Source organism: Lipophrys pholis, assembly GCF_963383615.2.
Source record: "Lipophrys pholis genome assembly, chromosome: 12".
Classification (NCBI taxonomy): Eukaryota; Metazoa; Chordata; class Actinopteri; order Blenniiformes; family Blenniidae; genus Lipophrys; species Lipophrys pholis.
This window is the reverse complement of record NC_137641.1, coordinates 10,146,056-10,164,301: the sequence shown is the minus strand read 5'-3', so window position 1 is coordinate 10,164,301 and position 18,246 is coordinate 10,146,056. Positions and strand designations below refer to the sequence as shown.

General features: G+C 42.7%; 1 protein-coding gene across 2 annotated transcripts in view; it reads right to left on the bottom strand.

Annotated features, from left to right (window-relative positions):
* Positions 1 to 1,553: 1,553 nt before the first annotated feature.
* stxbp1a (syntaxin binding protein 1a) overlaps positions 1,554 to 18,246 on the bottom strand; it is a 37,484-nt gene continuing 20,791 nt past the window's right edge. The window contains exons 7-20 of one of the 2 annotated variants that reach the window (XM_080476680.1): positions 16,376 to 16,524; positions 15,998 to 16,082; positions 15,742 to 15,872; positions 15,372 to 15,479; positions 15,218 to 15,278; positions 14,254 to 14,319; positions 14,040 to 14,120; positions 13,396 to 13,534; positions 12,485 to 12,594; positions 12,183 to 12,284; positions 11,504 to 11,589; positions 10,578 to 10,732; positions 8,194 to 8,351; positions 1,554 to 3,409 (exon numbers count right to left, since the gene is read on the bottom strand). In XM_080476680.1, the coding sequence (XP_080332806.1) occupies positions 8,242 to 8,351; positions 10,578 to 10,732; positions 11,504 to 11,589; positions 12,183 to 12,284; positions 12,485 to 12,594; positions 13,396 to 13,534; positions 14,040 to 14,120; positions 14,254 to 14,319; positions 15,218 to 15,278; positions 15,372 to 15,479; positions 15,742 to 15,872; positions 15,998 to 16,082; positions 16,376 to 16,524 (1,383 nt within the window). In that variant the 3' untranslated portion in view covers positions 1,554 to 3,409; positions 8,194 to 8,241. The remainder of the gene's footprint in view (positions 3,410 to 8,193; positions 8,352 to 10,577; positions 10,733 to 11,503; positions 11,590 to 12,182; positions 12,285 to 12,484; positions 12,595 to 13,395; positions 13,535 to 14,039; positions 14,121 to 14,253; positions 14,320 to 15,217; positions 15,279 to 15,371; positions 15,480 to 15,741; positions 15,873 to 15,997; positions 16,083 to 16,375; positions 16,525 to 18,246) is intronic. The other variant, XM_080476681.1, reaches the window with a different exon arrangement.

Sequence of the window (18,246 nt, the reverse complement as noted above, 5' to 3'; positions counted from 1 at the left end):
TACTTTACCTGCTGTGGAAACGCTCCATCGTGCTGTAGAAGATTCGCACTGACGATAGAATAGTGTGTTTGGTCTCACGTGGCACCAACGACCCGAGAAGCTGCATCAGGTGAAATCTGTTTTATGCTGTAGCTCATTTTGTCTGTGTGATTCAGTTTAGCGTGTGATGCCAAATGTTGTCAAGACTTCAGGATAAATAAATAATCCATGATGTTTGTCAACATACAACAGAGCTGTTGAGGGAATCTTTGTTAATTTCTAACATGTTTTTATTTGAAGTTTTTTATACCTTTTTTTCATTTTTTCCTATTGAGCCAATTAAAAGTGAAAATGTTTATTTTGACAAACTAATGAAGTACTGTGTTGTTTTGAATGACGCTTTTAAAATGACTCTCACACAAACTCTTTGGGCACTATCGTGTCTTTAACTGAACAAATTAGCAGTGCAGTTACATTTGCTGAAGTTTTAGTGAGTTTATTTTGTCACTTTAACATTAAGAGCTGCTCTGTTACTATTTCACTAAACTTCTTTTTAATCGGTGGAGCAGCACCTCTCTAACTCTGGATTAAGGCTGCATTTATACAACGTTTCAAGGGAGAAACGCAGTTTTTGCATTTTCCTTTTCGAAAAGTTTCACGTTTGCACGCCAGCATTTTAGACACCGATGTTGTTTTACACGGACACGGCAGAAACACTGAAAATGATGTCGTTACCATGCCAGGCCACTAGTCGGTGCTGTTGTTTGTTCTTGTAATGAAACCACACACGTGCATAGAGAACAATACGCCAGAAACAGTATGAGGAAAGGGCTTGTAACTTTTCTCTTTTCCCAGCCTTGTTGAGGCCTACTTTTATTTTTCATCTTTTTAGTATTCTTTTAGGTTCATATTTCCTTAACCTCCTGCAATGTCTACATTAATCTGATTTTATCTTCATTTCATTTCTTGAGTATGTTTTTATTTCCTTATCCTCTCTCGTAGCACTTTGACCATTTTCCCTAAAATGTAAAGTGCTTTACAAATAAAATATTATTATTATTAACAATGGGAGAACTCAGACAGTTCTCTGGACAGACGACCAAGTTACATTATTATGTGACTGTCAACTCTAAAACTACCAAGTCCCAGTAGAATACGAACAAAACATTGTTCTTATTGTTCATCTACTCAACTATGTGTAGAACAATTTACTAGTGCAAAGTAGTGGCAATTCGGCCTTCTGCATGAGTGTTTCCAGGAGATTGCATTTTCACTCATGTACAGAGATGGAGTGGGAGCGTTTTCAAAAAGTTCCACCTTGGGAGCTGTTCTCAAATAGTTTCGTGGCTCTGAGCACCTTTGGCGTGTAAACTTCGGCACTTTCACTTGAAGACGTTGTCATGGAAATGGTCCTAACGAAAGCAACTTGTCTCACTGTGAGCAGCATTGGCCTGAAACCACGGCAACTGTGACTAACATTCAGGGCTTTAGATAGTTATTATCTGCATGGTAGCCGTCGGAAAGTAACTGGTCACATCTGAAGTAACTATTAACACAGCTCACGCACAACGTGCAGCCTTTAGCATAATGGAAGCCAATTTATTAGACAGCCTTAGTACATATTAGGAACACATGGAAGTATCGTTTGTGCTTCAACACTCGCAAACATACAATCCCAATAAGTTAAGACAGGTTCCGGACAGACTAATGTTGCAGTTATTATTTTTCTCTCGATAAATAACTTTGATAGAAATCAAGTCGGTCTGACAGAGGAAACCTATACAACAGCAAATGATAATAGAAAAACTAGGTAAACACAAACTCAAGCGTTTGCATCACAGAAAACGCGTCATAGTGCAATATACAACTTGTTTGGCCAGGGAAGAGGAAGGGGGAGGAAAGAAAAGTGGCTGCAGTTGTCTTAAGTTATTTGTTTTGGGTTGGTTTTTTTTTGCAAAGCCATTCACCATTTGAAGGGGTTTACATTGCACCAGAGGAGGAAACAGACAAAGAAAATATAGATATTAGTTCTTTTTCCCGGTTGACCACTAACAGCTACGGCTAAAACATCACGAACACGGCGGCTTCACATTTTTAAAAAGGAAAAAAAAATATCACTACTTCACAGTCGGAAATATCACCAGTCAACAGTGAGACGCTAAAACAGCAACATATGGCAGCTACACAACACTACTCAGTGCATGGCCCAATGAAACATCGTTACTAACCAATGAAAAGACTTAATCTGACAGGATACAATACTGAAATACAAGTGGCCCTTTTTAAGATTATCTGTAAATATCAGCAAGCAACGGCCTTTTCCACATTGAAACGTGACGTCTCTCCAGAGAAAGGAACAAAGGAAATACTTTACAGTCTGGGCAGCCGGAGGAGGGACGATTCGGGATTTTTTTTAATTTTTTTTATTTATTTTTTTTCAACAGAGCTCATTCGCTCCTGCACCTCGACTCAACCGATGGACTGAAAACTTGTTCTGAGTATCAAACGCTCGCCTTTCTCTGAAACTCAGTATCTCATGCTTGAGCAAAAGTTTCTATACACAGTCAGTCGAGGCTGCTGGTTAACAAACACAGAGAAATTAAAACTACACGTCACGAGAATCTTGCATTTAAGTGTCTTTGGGAGCAGATCCACTCATTATATTGCGTTCAGCAGAGGCGTTCCCACCCACGCTTCCGTTTGATACTCAAAACAAAGGTTTCCGGTTTGAGTTGCGGTCCATCGGAAACGGCATCACGTCGCTCTGCAGCTCTCGGGAACATCCACACCGGACACAAACACAGGAACAGTCCACACAAGTCCAAGCATGCTACTGAATACGAACATCTTCAATGGGCGGCGGTTGGGGGGGGGGGTTCGATTTATACACACATATTGCATGGCGACTGGTATATTTTACAATATGAAGCTCTCAGGCTGCACATCCCTCCTCCAGCCGCTTCCAAGAAAAGTCACACGGAGGAGGAAACCCAAAGGAACAAAGGAGAGAAACGGTTTTACACATTCTAGCAGGTTTCAGAGCATACAATATGACATTTTGGTACTTTCCCTTGTAAATGGCCTTCTCTTGTGATATTTAAATAAGTTCATTTAGTTGCATCCATTGTAAAACATGAGAATACTTGCAACAGTTTTATTCTTTGATATAACATAGACTTTTTTTTTCGTTCATCTAAGATGTTTTTTTTTTGTTTGTTTTGTTTTTGTTTTCTCAAGCAAGATGCATACACATTAATGGGGTGGGGTGGGGTGGGGGAGGGGGGGGGGGGTTAGAGGGGTGAGGGAGGTGGGGGTTAGGAGGAGAGAGAGACGTGATCGGAGGGTTTTTAGCTTGTCACTTCCTCTTCTGGTTTGTTCATGGCCTTGAGCTGCTCCAGCAGGCTGGTGGGAGTGAAGATGTGGGTCGATCCTGGACACACGCACAAAGAAAACACACACACACACACACACACAGACAGAGCATGTTAGATCTGAACGCCATGAAAGAAACAGGTTTTTAAAAATGTGTTTTCAGCTCTTGCTATGGAAGCTACTGCGGATGAGGTCAGCCTTACGAATAATGTGAACGTGGAAACAACCCACAGCTATGAGATCACAACTGCTTAGTCAGCGAGTTCAAATGGATCCGGTGTCAAAACGTGTGAGCTATTTTTACTGTACGTGAGTAGAAAATACGCGATTCGATCATTTCATATAATAATAATAGCAACAAGCAAGTTCACAGATTCATATTCTCAGTTCTGTGTCAAATCATCAGATGACCTGATATCAATAATGCTCATGTACCCAAAAGCTATTGATCAACTTCTTAGCTTGTAGCTTTTACAGTTTACTTATTGTAAATACTTATAATAATCCCCTGATAGGTCCCTGCTCCTTTGTTGTTCAATTGTATCTAATTACTCTCTTTTGTGTATTTTCTACTCTCTTATGTGTATTTGATCTCGTGTGTAATCCTTTGATTAACCCTAAGCCCGATTGTTTCAGGTGTGTTTCATGTGCCATTGTAGTGTAAGGCCCTGTCCACACGAGAACGCCATTTCATGTAACCGCATTATTTTTGGTCGACCGCGCGGCTGAGTTGTTTTGAAAACGGGTTCCTGAGTGGAGAAATTTGAAAACGCAGCCTCGGATTTGAGGTGTGGATAAACGAGATGCACATTTGTTGAAAGCCCCACCTGTTAACCCGATAACCCCACGATCCTCTCCACGACGTCACTTAACAACAACAACAACAATGGTGGACTACATGCTCCAGATCGTGCTGCAGAAGCTACTGATGCTATTTGGTTTAATAAGGCAAGATGTTGGATTTCTCGAATACAAGGAATTTTGTCTTCTCTGTTTTTGGTGTATTTCTGTGGCAGAGTTACAGCGCCACCTCAAGGCATGGCATATTACATAGTTTTGAGCCGCGTTCACAGTAAAGCGTGGACGGAATTTTATTTAAGAACAAAACTTTTGTTGTATTTTGGGTGTCCGTTTACATGACATCGGTGGTCGGAGCTACTGCAAATACAACTTTTTGAAAACTGTCTCTGTGTAGATGGCCGGAAACATCACGACTGCACATGCTCAGTAGATGTACAACAACAACAATGTTTTCCTCCAGAGTGTCATGACTCCCAGTCCATATTCTCCTGGGACTTGGTAGTTTTGTACAGTTGTCCATGTACTCTCATTGTTAATGTTTATAGCGTATTGTTCTCTGTGCGCACGTGCGTGTGGTTTCATCACAAAAACAAGCAACAGCACCCACTAGTGGCCGAACATGAAAACTACATCGTTTTCAGCATGTCTGCCATTGCTGGGTAAATGTGGAACTTTTCTGAAACGACGCGTTTTGTGTAAACAGGGTCTTAGCTAGCTTGCGTAACATCACCAACTTGAGTAGCTATAGATATCTGATCGTGTAAGAGGAGCCTCAAAAATGTCTAAAACATTTTCTTTTTTTTTTCCTTTCAAATATTGCTCAATAGTTGTTGGGTACATTGTTTCGAAACAGTTGGTCGGGTGCGAGGGTTCCGTTGAATTCTCACAGAATGACCCGTTTGATGAAACTTTAATGTAAACAGTCGTTTATATGTTTTGTTCTCGAACAAACCCATGCATCCTATCAATACCTACAGCTGGATTACAGTTTCTCATTCCACAAACATACAGTCAGTATTGTGTGTTAAGTCACATGCATCTGCACATCATGGAAACACCGATCAGAGATGGTGGCACCACACAGTTGGTATGACCTGGAAGCAGTTAGGTGGGGTGGTAGGAAAACCCGCAAAACACCGAAGCTGTACACACAGAGCACAGCCAATCGGAATGTGTGAGTTTGACGGGCATGCAAACCTAGAAGGTACTACAGGTAAAGAAAAATGACAGAAGCATGTCTCTACAGGTGGTGAACTACCAAACCAGGGTCTGACTAGCCTCATGTAGGTGTGAGTCGAGATGTAAAGCTTGATCATCCTAATGTAATGAGAGAGGGATGAACCTTTGAGACAGCTGAAGACACATTTCAGACACGGTCAAACTTGAAAGGTGCTGGACTTGAGTAAAGCAAACACTTTGCCTGATTTATGTTGCTGCCTTACCAGATTCACCGACGACACCGTGACGTTTGCGCCAGATCATAAAGGAGGCAACGACAGTTTGATTTACTCCTCCACACCTGTTCAACAAATCTCTAAAGTATTGGACCTACATAGGTTGGTTGGTTTCTGTTGCAAAGCTGCATGTTTCTTCCAGTTTGACTTGATTACTTTGACCTACATTTCAGACCTGATCGTATCGACGGGAAGAAGTCGGAGGTCAAAACAGGAGAGAAAGAGGCAAGCCCATCACCAGGTGGGTTTTAAGGGAGGCATTGTAAGTCGTGAGGAATTGTGAGTAGTGGGTCAGGGTGGAGGGTTCGGTGGAGTTTTGGAGCGGGACGGGCCTCGCCTGCTTCTCTGCTGTTCCCCAAACACACAGCTTCGTGGGCTTTTCAAGCCCCAGAAAACACAACACTCTGTCGGCCTCCCGAACCACAGGACTACTGGATAGGACCAGGTCGGGACCAAAATAGCATAGCAAAAACAAAGACTTGTTTCAGTTAGTGATGGCCATTTTGCTCAGGAGGTGTTGGATGCAGCAGTATGCAGGGAGGCAGTCATACTGCTGCTGGTGAGAAAACCGCTGAGGAAACCACAAAGTTCGGATTGTAAACGATATCGCTTTAGCAGATTAGTCATGAATGAGATGGATGCCCAGGACTACAGCAGGAGTGTGTGTGTGTGTGTGTGTGTGTGTGTGTGTGTGTGTGTGTGTGTGTGTGTGTGTGTGTGTGTGTGTGTGTGTGTGTGTGTGTGTGTGTGTGTGTGTGTGTGTGTGTGTGTGTGTGTGTGTGTGTGTGTGTGCGTGCGTGTGGTGGGGGGGACTTTTCAGAAAACTGGTAAAACCAAACTGCATTTAATGATGACATTTCCTCTTGTTCAGACGAAAGGGCACGTAATAGTCTTTGGTACTTTTCTAAGGCACTTGGGTTTTTCTGTGGGAGGAAGGAATGAAGTTTTAAATCTAATCTCAACTAAATTAGCTCTAATGCATCTTGTGTACATCTTAGAAAGTGTTTTTGTCAAATTCCTCAAATAAGGACTGCGTTAAAAATACTTTCATGTAGGGATGCACCTATACCGATACCAATACCAGTATCGGGTCTGATAATGCATGGAGTACTCGTAAAAGATCCCCAATACAACCGGGCGAATATCACATGTCATATGGAGTATAAATTAGAGTTAATGGCATTTAATAAGTATTCATATACATAGTCGGTATCAGCAAGTATCGGTAATCGTATCAGAAAATATCAGTGGGTAGCAAATAGCTAAAAGTTAGTACTCGTTTACGGTCTGTTTGAAGAAAGATTTTGGTATAGATTATAAATATGCTTCTGTTAAAGTTTGTTTTCAGCCTTTTGACTGGGTCGTTTAGCCAGACTGGAGCCTCTTGCTGTCTAGTTTCTAGATCCTGACCAACTATCATGCTTTTTATTACATCAACAGTTATTAGTTGTTATCATCCACAGACATTAAGAAGCATAACTCTTCTCCTGATGGTATAGATATATCAGGAGTATATCAACTCTAAACTGGATACAGATCTTAATCATTTCAAATCATCTGTGTTATGAGGTTTTGTGTGTCAGGAACTGGAGTCAAGGGTGAAAGTGGGACGGAAGGGAGGATTGGTGGTTGCTTGACACGTTTGGCATCTTGGTTTTTGGTTAGGTTGCTAAAGCATATCAGGTGGACCAATGCTACATTCTCAGACTGAGTCCGCAAAGAGGAGGCGATGATACAGAGGGCAGATTTCTGGTAATTTCATTCTTCTTTTGCTCCCCATCCAACCCCCACCCCCCCCCAACCCCCCACCTCTCTTGCCCTCTGTGTCAGCAGCCTGACAGCACCATGGCAGTGACAACGTATTGACGACCGGCGCCCTCTGCAGACGAGTCATGAGCCATGTGAGCATGTGATGGTGGGCTGAGTGGAAAAAGTCAAAAGGAGTCCAAAAACAAATAATAAATACACACGTACACACACAGGGGAAAAAATAAATGTTTCTCTAAAATCCAACATCAACTCAAGGATCTATCCTGAAAGAAACAAATCAAGGTGGCTGAGTTTACTACACAGCAAAAACCGAGAAGGATGTGGGGGTAGATTAAATCTGGATTGAGTGTTAAAATCTGGCTCAAAAGGGCCTTTTGGGTGGCTGTGAAAAGGGGCGATTTAATCCACCCAGCTGGGATGATGGGAGGAGGCAGCAGGGATGGGGTCACGACCTCCTCAGGCATGGCCGCAGGTCAGCATCGTGACAGGTGGGGGGGTTTTTTGCTTTTATTTCACGAACTGAAACGTGAACGTTGCAGGACTTTACATATAAACATGAGCCTAAGAGCAGAAGTCGTGTGTGTAAACGCCTGTTGGGGCTGCAGTTTGGATGTTTGCCTGCTCTGAGGGCGGCCTGATGGAGCCGGCCATGCAGTGAGGAGAAGGTCGGACTGTCCATCCCTGAAGGACACAGGGGGGGGGGGGGGGGGTCACATAAAAACAGTACTGCGTGTTCAAAGAAGAAGGAGGAGGAGTAAGGAGGAAGCCCTTGTGCTGTGGAGGATCAGAAAGGGCTTCTTTGTGCGGCTGCCTTTACTTTTTTCTGTGTGATTTCTCTCTCCCTCCCTCCCAATCTGTCTCTGTCTCACTCGGCTGAGGGGTCTGCCTCCTCAAAGGACACCCTAGTGGACTCTCGGAAGTCGGGGTGCTGGAGGTCCGATAAGAATTTGGTGGGGGTGAGCATGTGGGTGGAACCTGCGGAGGAACAGAAGTGGCTTCACCACTCGTCTCACAACACATGCCACGCCCCCCACCTTCCCCCACTCGCTCCAAGAGAACAGAAGAAGAGGGTCAACAACAACAACAACAAGCACACACACACACACACACACACACACACACACACACACACACACACACACACACTCGCCATGTTGCACAAACAGGGAAAAAGGAAAAAGAGACATGGACGCACAGATACAGAAAAAGACATGGCGTGGCTGCAATTTAAAGACAACAGTTGTTTTTAAAGACAACAGCTGAAGCAGAGCACAACAGAAACTAACAGAGACACTTTTCCATTGATAAGACAGACTGGCTGGCAAAGCATTGACACATCGAATCAACAGCACAGAGGGACAGAACACATTGCACACAATAGGCAGGTTGTAACTCTGATCACACCTTCAAATTAAAACTTCTTCTGTAGTGCGGTCGGATTGACATCATATGTATACCTGCATTCATGTATGTTGATATACTGATATTTTTGCGAAAGAAAGTTCTTGATTTGCAATCTTTTACAAGGAAAAGTTAAAGGTCACTTAAACAGTGAAATTACAGGCTGGTGTCTGAGTTTCCTCAGTCATTCAGGAAAAATGTGGGTAATCTGCATTTGAACCATTTCAACTGGTGTTGACGAGCGTTCTTTTTAAAACTCTTCAAGTAAGTGTTTATACAATCTAGACTCACTACACCCTCTTGTGGTACAATGTAGTATTATGAAGCTGGAAAATATAGAATTTAGAACTTGAACATTTACTAAGTCATTGTCTTGTCTTGACATACAGTAATTGTCCAGTGACTCAATACCCCATCTTGTGGTACGAGAAAGCACAGGATGGGGCTAGCTGCTTACCTGAGAACTTTTGATATCTATCCAAAGATCTTCAGCTTATTGTTTAATAGCTTTCTGTTTGCTATTAAAGTCATTTAAAATGTAGTAAACAAAATATCACTGTGAGAATATTTCCCGAACGGAACAAGTTAACCAGCAAACTCCAGCCAATCCAGTTGTGTAATACCACTTGGTACCACAAGGTGGCACTGAAACCCTCTCAATTAGACTATAGTTCTGATTCACATAAACTAGCTGTGACTGTAAATTGTTGCTTACTTTCACCTTCAGTCTTTGTTGCATTTCCCATTACTTCTATATGTTTCTTCTCTTAGATGATTGCTTGACTCAATACACCACCCCATGGTGTAAAGTGGTAATACAAATTAGACCGAATCGGCTAACATCATTCTTGTTAGCAACATTAGATAAACCCACTCCATGAAAAACTTAATTGTTTTTAAGGGCCATTACAATTAATTTTGAATGCGGAATATTTCAAATATCACTGTTTCCCAATTGAGACGTCGTCCAAAGATAAAAAGTTAACCAGTAAATTTAGGCACATCCAGTCGCAGCATACCACTTGTACCACAAGATGGTGTCGTGAGCCACTTCAGTGTCTCTTCCTAACCAAGTCAATCAATAGACGAAGAAGCATTATGCAGTATATACTGTATATGTGTTACTACTGAGCAAGACCTGGGCTGTGTAATACCATTTTGCTCCAGAAGATGGTGCAGAAAGCCACTTTAAAGCGCCATCAGCATTAAGTCCAACAAGTGAAGCTGTAGCAGGGGCGAATAGAGACTAAATAGTAAATAAGACCATATAGTTGCAATTACTAAAACGGAAACTCATCGAGTTAAAGAGTGGGATAGTTTGACTCACCGTCACCACCTAGTGTACAAAAGAGGCATTACTCAATTGTTACATATTGTACCTATAACATCTCCTAAGTAATTCCCATTGCCTGTGATAATCTTTCCATTTGATGTAACAAAGTCTAATACTGAACTGAAACAGTCCCACCTCATACTTGAAAAGAATCTGTTATAGAAGGTTAAATCCACGTCAGCTCCCTTTGTGTTTGAACTGCATTGATATAGTCCAGCTGAGTCCTGATTCAGAAGCTTTTGAAAACCCGAAGGCCGGATTGAATAAACAGTTCCAGCCTCCAGACGTCTTCGTCACATCGTTCACATGTGGCTCCTGAACCGGGACAAAGGTGCAATTTTTCCTCTCAGACACGTCCACTCAGAGACACGCCCACGTCGTCCTCACGCTCTCCGTTGGTGTGTTTCTGAGTGGAAGTGTCCACGGCCTACCCGGCCGACTCCTCGCCCCCTGCAATCTCTACTCACCAATGACGGCCTCCCACTTCCCGTTGGCCTGCGTGGCTTCGTAGGCACAGCGCATCTCGCTGAACGACACGCCACCGATGATGAAGACCATGACGCGGGGTCCGGTGCGGTACTCTCCAGGGGTCTTGTTCTTATGCCAGTGGCCGTACCGAGCACTGTCAGGGGGGAGCCAGGGCGCACGTCACCGATTAAAGCTCGAATATGTCAACTTATTCTTAATTCTCCCCCCCAAAAAAAGATTGTGACACTTTGATTGGAACAGTCATTTTGTTTTGTCACCTCTCATGTTCACACAATTAGAGCTGGAGGTGTTTGTAGGAGGTTTGTAGGTTCCCCTTAAAGGTCACAACTTTAAACACAGAGGTGTAAAAACGTATGTCCGTTCCTCTGTTTTTTTAAAACAGAAACAAGTAAATCTGTTCATAGCGGCTCAAATGATTACCAGAGGTCAAAAAAGTGAATTACAAAAAAAAAATAGCATGGGAACATTTCCTGGTGTGACTGCATGTCTGCAGTTGGACATTGTCAAGTTTTTTTCATTCCTCACTGACATGATGATTTTTTTTCTCTCTTTTAAACGATCTAGTTAGAGTAAATTAACCATTATAACCATTGAATATGTTGAATCAGGTGGGACATAAAATAAATGAGGGTCAAACATCAAACATTGAGGCTGATTTTACAGATTTTCTGCAGAAATTCCAGCTTGAGCAAAGATACAAAAAAAATACCATAAAGTTATTACATTTCAAATCAGTTTATTAAAACTGACTGTTTTCCTGCCCTTAGGCCTTGTACTAAATATCTAAAGATAGTTCAGCATCAACTGGCTTTTTCTAGTTCCTCTCAATCACTGATCCACCTGAGTCATCACCCTGGTTACTGTTGAGCCGCTCCATTTCTGTATTGAGGTTGAGGCTGCGTACCTGACCGCAGTGGTGCTGAAGGAGGCCGAGGAGCGGGTGGAGATGTAGGGGTAGTGCTTGGTGTCCAGCTTATCATCGATAGCATCCTGCATCAGGAGAAAACACACACACACACACACACACACACACACACACACACACACACACACACACACAAAAAGGCCTTTGTGAGCTGGAGGACGTCCAATACCAGGCTGAGTATATTCCTGGAGACCCTGACATGGAGAGCTGATGTGGGGGTGTTCTCAGATTCTAGCTTTGGGTTAAAACCTGCTGGTTAAACTATAAGAACTATTTTTTTATTTTTTTTTATGTACTGAGAAAAACAGACTTCAGAAAAGACGATTCAGGGATGGATTTTAGTTGTTCGGTGGAAAGAGTCAACTTTCAACTTTATTTCTGTAGAACCACACACAACACAGTCATGTCGAGGTGCTTTTCCTTCCCACCAGCTCCTCTAAACTCCTCTAAGCTCATGTGGAATTGTTGGGTTTTTCTCTGTAAAAGTTCCTTAAAATGACTGTGTTGTATTTGGTGCTGTAGAAATAAAAACAACATTTCAACATGCATTCTTTTTCCTCATCTTGTGACCACATCCTCTCATCAGCCCACTGGACGAGCCGCTCTTTGCTTTAGAGCAACAGGTTAAATATTGCGCGGTGAAGCCTGGCGAACGCACCTCGATGATGTCCTTGACCAGTGGTGTCCAGCGGGACAGCTGGTAGGTCTGCTCGCTCACACGCTCCTTCCTGTCCAGCTTCTTCCCTCTGCGCAGGGTCGACTGCAGAAGCAAAGACAGAGTGTCACCTCCGGTCCCAAGACTAAAGAATATTCAGACGGAGACTCTGGAAACTAACAAGGGAAGGGAGGTTGTGATCGAGATAGAGGGAGTGCTTCTCTGAACACTTCAAAAGAAGAATCCAGAAGGAGAAGAAGAAGAGGAAGAGGAAGAGGAAGAAGTGGAGGAAGAGGAAGTCTCACATCTGTGACGATGGGGACGCCCAGGTGAGCCATGTTGGTGATGATCTCACTGTCCTCAGGAGGAATCTGAGCGTGCTGGATCAGCTTGTTCAGGTTCTCCTCCGTGATACCTGCACGCACACACATTCACACACACACACACACACACACACACACACACACACACACACACACACACACACACACACACACACACACACACACACACACACACACACACACACACTTTATAAACTTAGGTTATGAAGAATCAAACATAAAAACATTGAATTATTCCTGTTTAAATGTTTAGAAATATATAAATCATGGAAGTGTCACAGTTTTAATTTGCAGACTAACTTTCCCATTGTGAGATGATGTTAAAACATGAACATATTTATTAATATTGCACATCACCGTAAAATCATTTTTCAGCCCACCCTGGGAAGTCACGTCATTAAAAAGTCTGAATATGTTTGAAACAGTGTTTGCCTGTTTTGGTCATCAGATTCAGTCTCAGACATGTAAACACATGCAAATATTCAGAAATTACAAAAACAATGTAATAGATTTATAGCGTGTTTGTTGAAACTCTACCATGTGTTTTTTATTATTACAATCTTCCTCTCGTGTGCATTAAGTGCTTATTGATACTCACAAGCCAGAGTCGATATCTAAACAAGTGATCAGGTGACGCAACAGCAGAGTAAAAATATCACAGAATTCAAGACTTAAAAATGCTAATCGATGTCATCTTTACAAGTATCATTCAGTTTGCTTCAGTGTGCAACGACGACTCATTACTGCCACCTAGTCCTTACCTATGATCGACATGCTGCACTGTCCGATCAGTAAGAACACAAATCAGGCCTGACAAAACAAGAAGAGCCCAAAGCAGCACCGGGTTTTACAGACACTCGTCCTCTTCTCACCGTTCTTGAGGAAAATGTAAAGCAGGATGATGCGGATCTTGTCGTAGGTGGTGACGTTAGCGTCCAGCAGGATGGGCACGATGGCCCTCATGGGATCTTTGATCTTCTCTCCTTCAGCGTCGGTGCCCATGGCCAAGTCCTGCGACACAAACACCCAGGCCGCGTTTCATAAGAACACAGCAGATAATAAAAGGTGGCATCCACAAGTTCTACTCAATCCTGCTCAGCTTGAATAAATCTCCTTGTAAAAAAAAGAGTAAGCTGCTGGGAGATTCTATTTTAGTTTCAAGGTGTCGAGGCAACGTTGTCTCTGTTGAGGTGAGAGTCACAGTTTTCTTTCTCAAAAATCCCCGTAATCATTTCAGTGAGTTGTCTTTATCTAAGCAAAGAAAAACAAAACACATTTTAACTGTGTGTAAGTCGAGGAAAACAAAGATAGAATTGTTTATTTCCCTGATTTACATTCTTTAGATCAAACAGGTCAAACACATTTCAGTTGAAGGGCCACAAACAGTCGAATTTCATCTTTAGTTTGGTCGGACTGGTAGAATAATGGCATAATAACCTTTAAATTTAAACTTTAAAGGCTCCCGTCAATCCTCCCTTCCCCCAGCCCCCCTCTTGTCTCCTCCCCCCACCCTCACCTGCTCCACACGACACAGCTTGTCCACCGTCCCCTGGTAATGCTTCATGCAGTCCTCAGCCAGCTGCAGGTGAGTGGAGTACTGAAACAGAGCACACACACCAGGTCAGAGTGCACACACACACACACACACACACACACACACACACACACACACACACACACACACACACACACACACACACACAAACGGATGCACAGACACACACACACACCTTGCTGAGCTCCTTCTGGTACTGAGGCATCTTCTTCAGCATCTGGGACAGATCCCTCATCGTGGTCTGTGGAACCAAAGAAAAAGTTGATTAAGTCAGAACATCTTCAACAATAAGTCTTATAATAATATCATTTCGTTTTCATTGGTTTTTTTAAGTAGCATGTAGAGGCCAGGACTCGATCTTCATAACATGACGACCACTTGTGGCTGGACTTTATGTTTTGGGATTTTATAAACTTTCTACTACTTTCCAGGAGTGTTATGCTCAATAAATGACAAAAAAAGAGGACGGAATTGTTGCAAAAAATGTATTCAATCAGTTGAAAATATCAGTTTGATATATTTTTAATTGTAAAAAAAAACACACAAATAAATAATAATAATAATAATAATAATAATAATAATAATAATAGTAATAATAATAATAATAAATGCAAATCTGACAAATTAGCTGGTGAATCTTAAATATAATATTCCAAATAGTACTTTACATAGCATAAACAATATTCAAAGTATCAATAATAAACTAATAAAATATATATATATATCAATAAATCAATAAATCAATAAATCAATAAATCAATAAATAAATAAATAAATAAATAAATAAATAAATAAATAAATAAATATTGAATGATAATAATCTTTTTTTAATGAATACATAATAATATAAATAAATTCTAAAACCTTTTTGGGGGGGTGTTATTCTTCCTGATATGAGGGGGTGAAAATGATAACTGACACTGCATTACTGTAATGAAATATATGCTTTTTACATCTTCTCAAATATGGATTCATCCAGAATATAATTTCTTCACCTTAATTAATTTAATTCAAATTTCTTTATTAAAAATGGATGTGTCAATGTTTTTTTTTATAAATGGTCTATTACTTCAATATACTGAATGTATTGGGTAAATATAGAAAGTATTCCCCAGTGTGAGGTGTCAGTTTGTTCTTACCTTCTCTCCGGTGTTCATCCTCTTGCTGGCTGAAAAGTCCTTCAGCTGACGTGTCACTTCCCTGATGAACAAAGCCAGACATAAGAAGCATGTTTGATTGGATATCCTAACATTCAGATAATAGATAACATGAAGAATAATGAGAAGTACTCACTGGGACACCTCAGCTATGTGTTTGTGTCTCAGGCTCACCCACAGGTCATCGTCTTCATGCAGCAGCACCTCTTTCTCACGGGAGTCTCCGATGCCGCTGGTCTCGTATCTGAATCAGACAATCAGACAATCACAGAGTCAGTCCAGGAGATTAAAACCTCTGATGTGACTATTTGATTCAAATGTCACACACATGGTTTCTGCACTGTATTGCATTTTGAATCAGGTTGTGCATCGTCGAAAAAACTTGGAGAAAAATAATATTAAAAACTGAAGATCATAAGAAATTCCACTGACACAAATGGACGTGTCATAACTAAAAAGAGACAAGAGATTTGTTTGAATGCAGCTTGGTTAAAACATCTTCGTACTTGTAGACGTCGTTCTCGATGGGCAGCAGGTCGTAGCCCATGGCCTGGAAGGTGAGCTCATGCAGGACCGGGGACACGGGGTCAAACGCCCGGTCCAGGATAATGAGCTGAGAGCGAGCCTTATCAGGACCCTGCACAAGAGGAAGCAAAAACACACATCATCCATAGCTGCATTATATCCTAATCCCATAGATGCATGAGTTTATAAGAAAAGTGTAAAGAAAGAACAAACACACAACGAGAGGAATGAGCTCACCTCTCCCATGGTGGGGTCGTCGGCCTTGTAGGCGTCCAGTTTGTCCTGAACCAGCTGGGCCAGGGTGGCATTGTCCTTGTACTCTCTGGAAACACACAGGGGTCATTGCAGAAAGAGAGGAGAATACAAAAAGCATAAATTCAAGCAAAAAGCAGGCAAGCTGAAGGAAGTCTCAGAAGGGTTAAAGTTCGATTTAAAGAAAAAACAGACAATCGTGTTTTTAGTTTTCTTCTAAATTCAACTTCTATCTTTGAGTTGATCAGAATTAGGGTTGTCAAACATAAGGCCTGGTGACTTTGAAAACCGAGATGGACGCAAGTTACAAAATGAGCAGTCCCATATAAATCTGAAGTAATTGTGTCTCCCGGAGCGTCTCACCCTCGGTATCTGACAGCGGGATACTCTTTCAGTGTGGCGCAGAGCGTGGCCAGCTGCTCGGCCAGCCGCTCCATCACCGGGTTCTTCAGCTGGGTCTTGTGGGGGCTGTAGAAACTGTGGAAGGCGTCTGGGTTGTCCAGAGAGTACACCTGCGCGCACACACACACACACACACACACACACACACACACACACACACACACACACACACACACACACACACACACACACACAAATACACACAAATACACACACACTTGTTTGCTTGTTTTTCCTTTACGAACGTCGACTTCCTGCTTTTCTAATATTGGTGTCGATGAGCGACTAAAATAAAATAGTCTCTAGTTCAATAAATGAGACATGAATATAACCAGGAAATAGCTTCGTTACATATGTCATAGATGTAAATCGTATAAATAATGTGCACGGTACTAAAATCAACTGAAAGATTGTTCAAATTCACTGCTTACGTCAACTTTTCAGTAACTACAAAAGCTGGGAGATGCTTTTTCATATCAAGATCTATCGATATCGGTCAAGATCAGATATCGGCCATAGCAGCAATATGACTATTGGTTATTGGTATCGGACACATTTTTATTACTAATGCAGTATAATGGAATGGAATGGAGTCTTTTTCTCGCACACACAGTTTAATCCATTTATTAAACACTCTCTTTTTCCTCTCATTCATTCAATCATTGACATTCACACTTGATCATTTCTTGGCTTCCCTCCCTCTCTTCCTGTTCTTATCCTCCATTCTCCTCTTCCCAGCTCCTCCTCTCTGCTCCTGGTTCCTTATTTCACCCTCTCATCTTCCTCTATTCACTCCCCTTTGCTTCCTGTCTCCTCGCCTCCTCTGTCCTTGGCTCTTTGCCTTTCCTCTCCTGCATCAACACCATCCCTCCATCCTCCCCTCTCCCTTCCCCCTCCATCCCCTCTCCTCCCACCCCATCTGTGCCTGGTCACATGACCGCTCCTCAGCGCTGCGGAGGGGTCCCTGCGTCTAGTCCGGTTGCTATTGGCCACGGCCCGATGTGTGTGTGTGTGTGTGTGTGTGTGTGTGTGTGTGTGTGTGTGTGTGTGTGTGTGTGTGTGTGTGTGTGTGTGTGTGTGTGTGTGTGTGTGTGTGTGTAGGTCCTGGCTCATCCAGTTGGGGGCAGGAGTGTGGCGTCGGCCAATTCGGGTTGGGGGGCGGGGGGTGGGGGTTCTGTGAGACAGCGTTTGGCCCCGGAGCAGAAAATCACTGACTCTGAATTAATCATAGTAGACAGGAGTGAAGCAATGCATTGTGGGCCAAAGCAGCATCTTTAGACAGGAGGGACAGACAGAAGTGAAGATATGGGAGATAGAGAAGAGGGCAGAGGGGGAAGGGGGGGGGGATTTGGGTGAAAAATGGTTGGAGGAGGGGAAGTACTAAATATAAATATGGAGAAAAAAAACCTCAAAAAAGAGCGACGTGCAAAAGCAGGGATGGAGGAATGGCGGCATGAAAACATAAAGCAAAGGGATGGAGTGTGAGGGAAGGGGGGGGGGGGGGGGGTGGGGGGGGGGGGTGTTGGGGGGGGGGGGGGGGGGGGGCAGGTAGGAGGGGGAAGATGTTCCAGATGTTTCTGGAACAATCCGGCAGCAAACAGCGACCGGTGACTCAGCAGCAACGAGCCGCCACACGAGTGTGATTCTGTCTCTTCTGTCCGACTGTTTTCCTCCATCCCGACTCCGACAACCAATAACCTCGCTGTTTCTATTCCAGGCCGTATCCTTCGCTCTCCTCCCACCTGTCCTAATCAATCCCTGCTGCCTCCGCTCCATTTCCTTTCTCCACATCTTTCCTTCCCTCCTCACGGCCTCAACAATCAAATCAAATC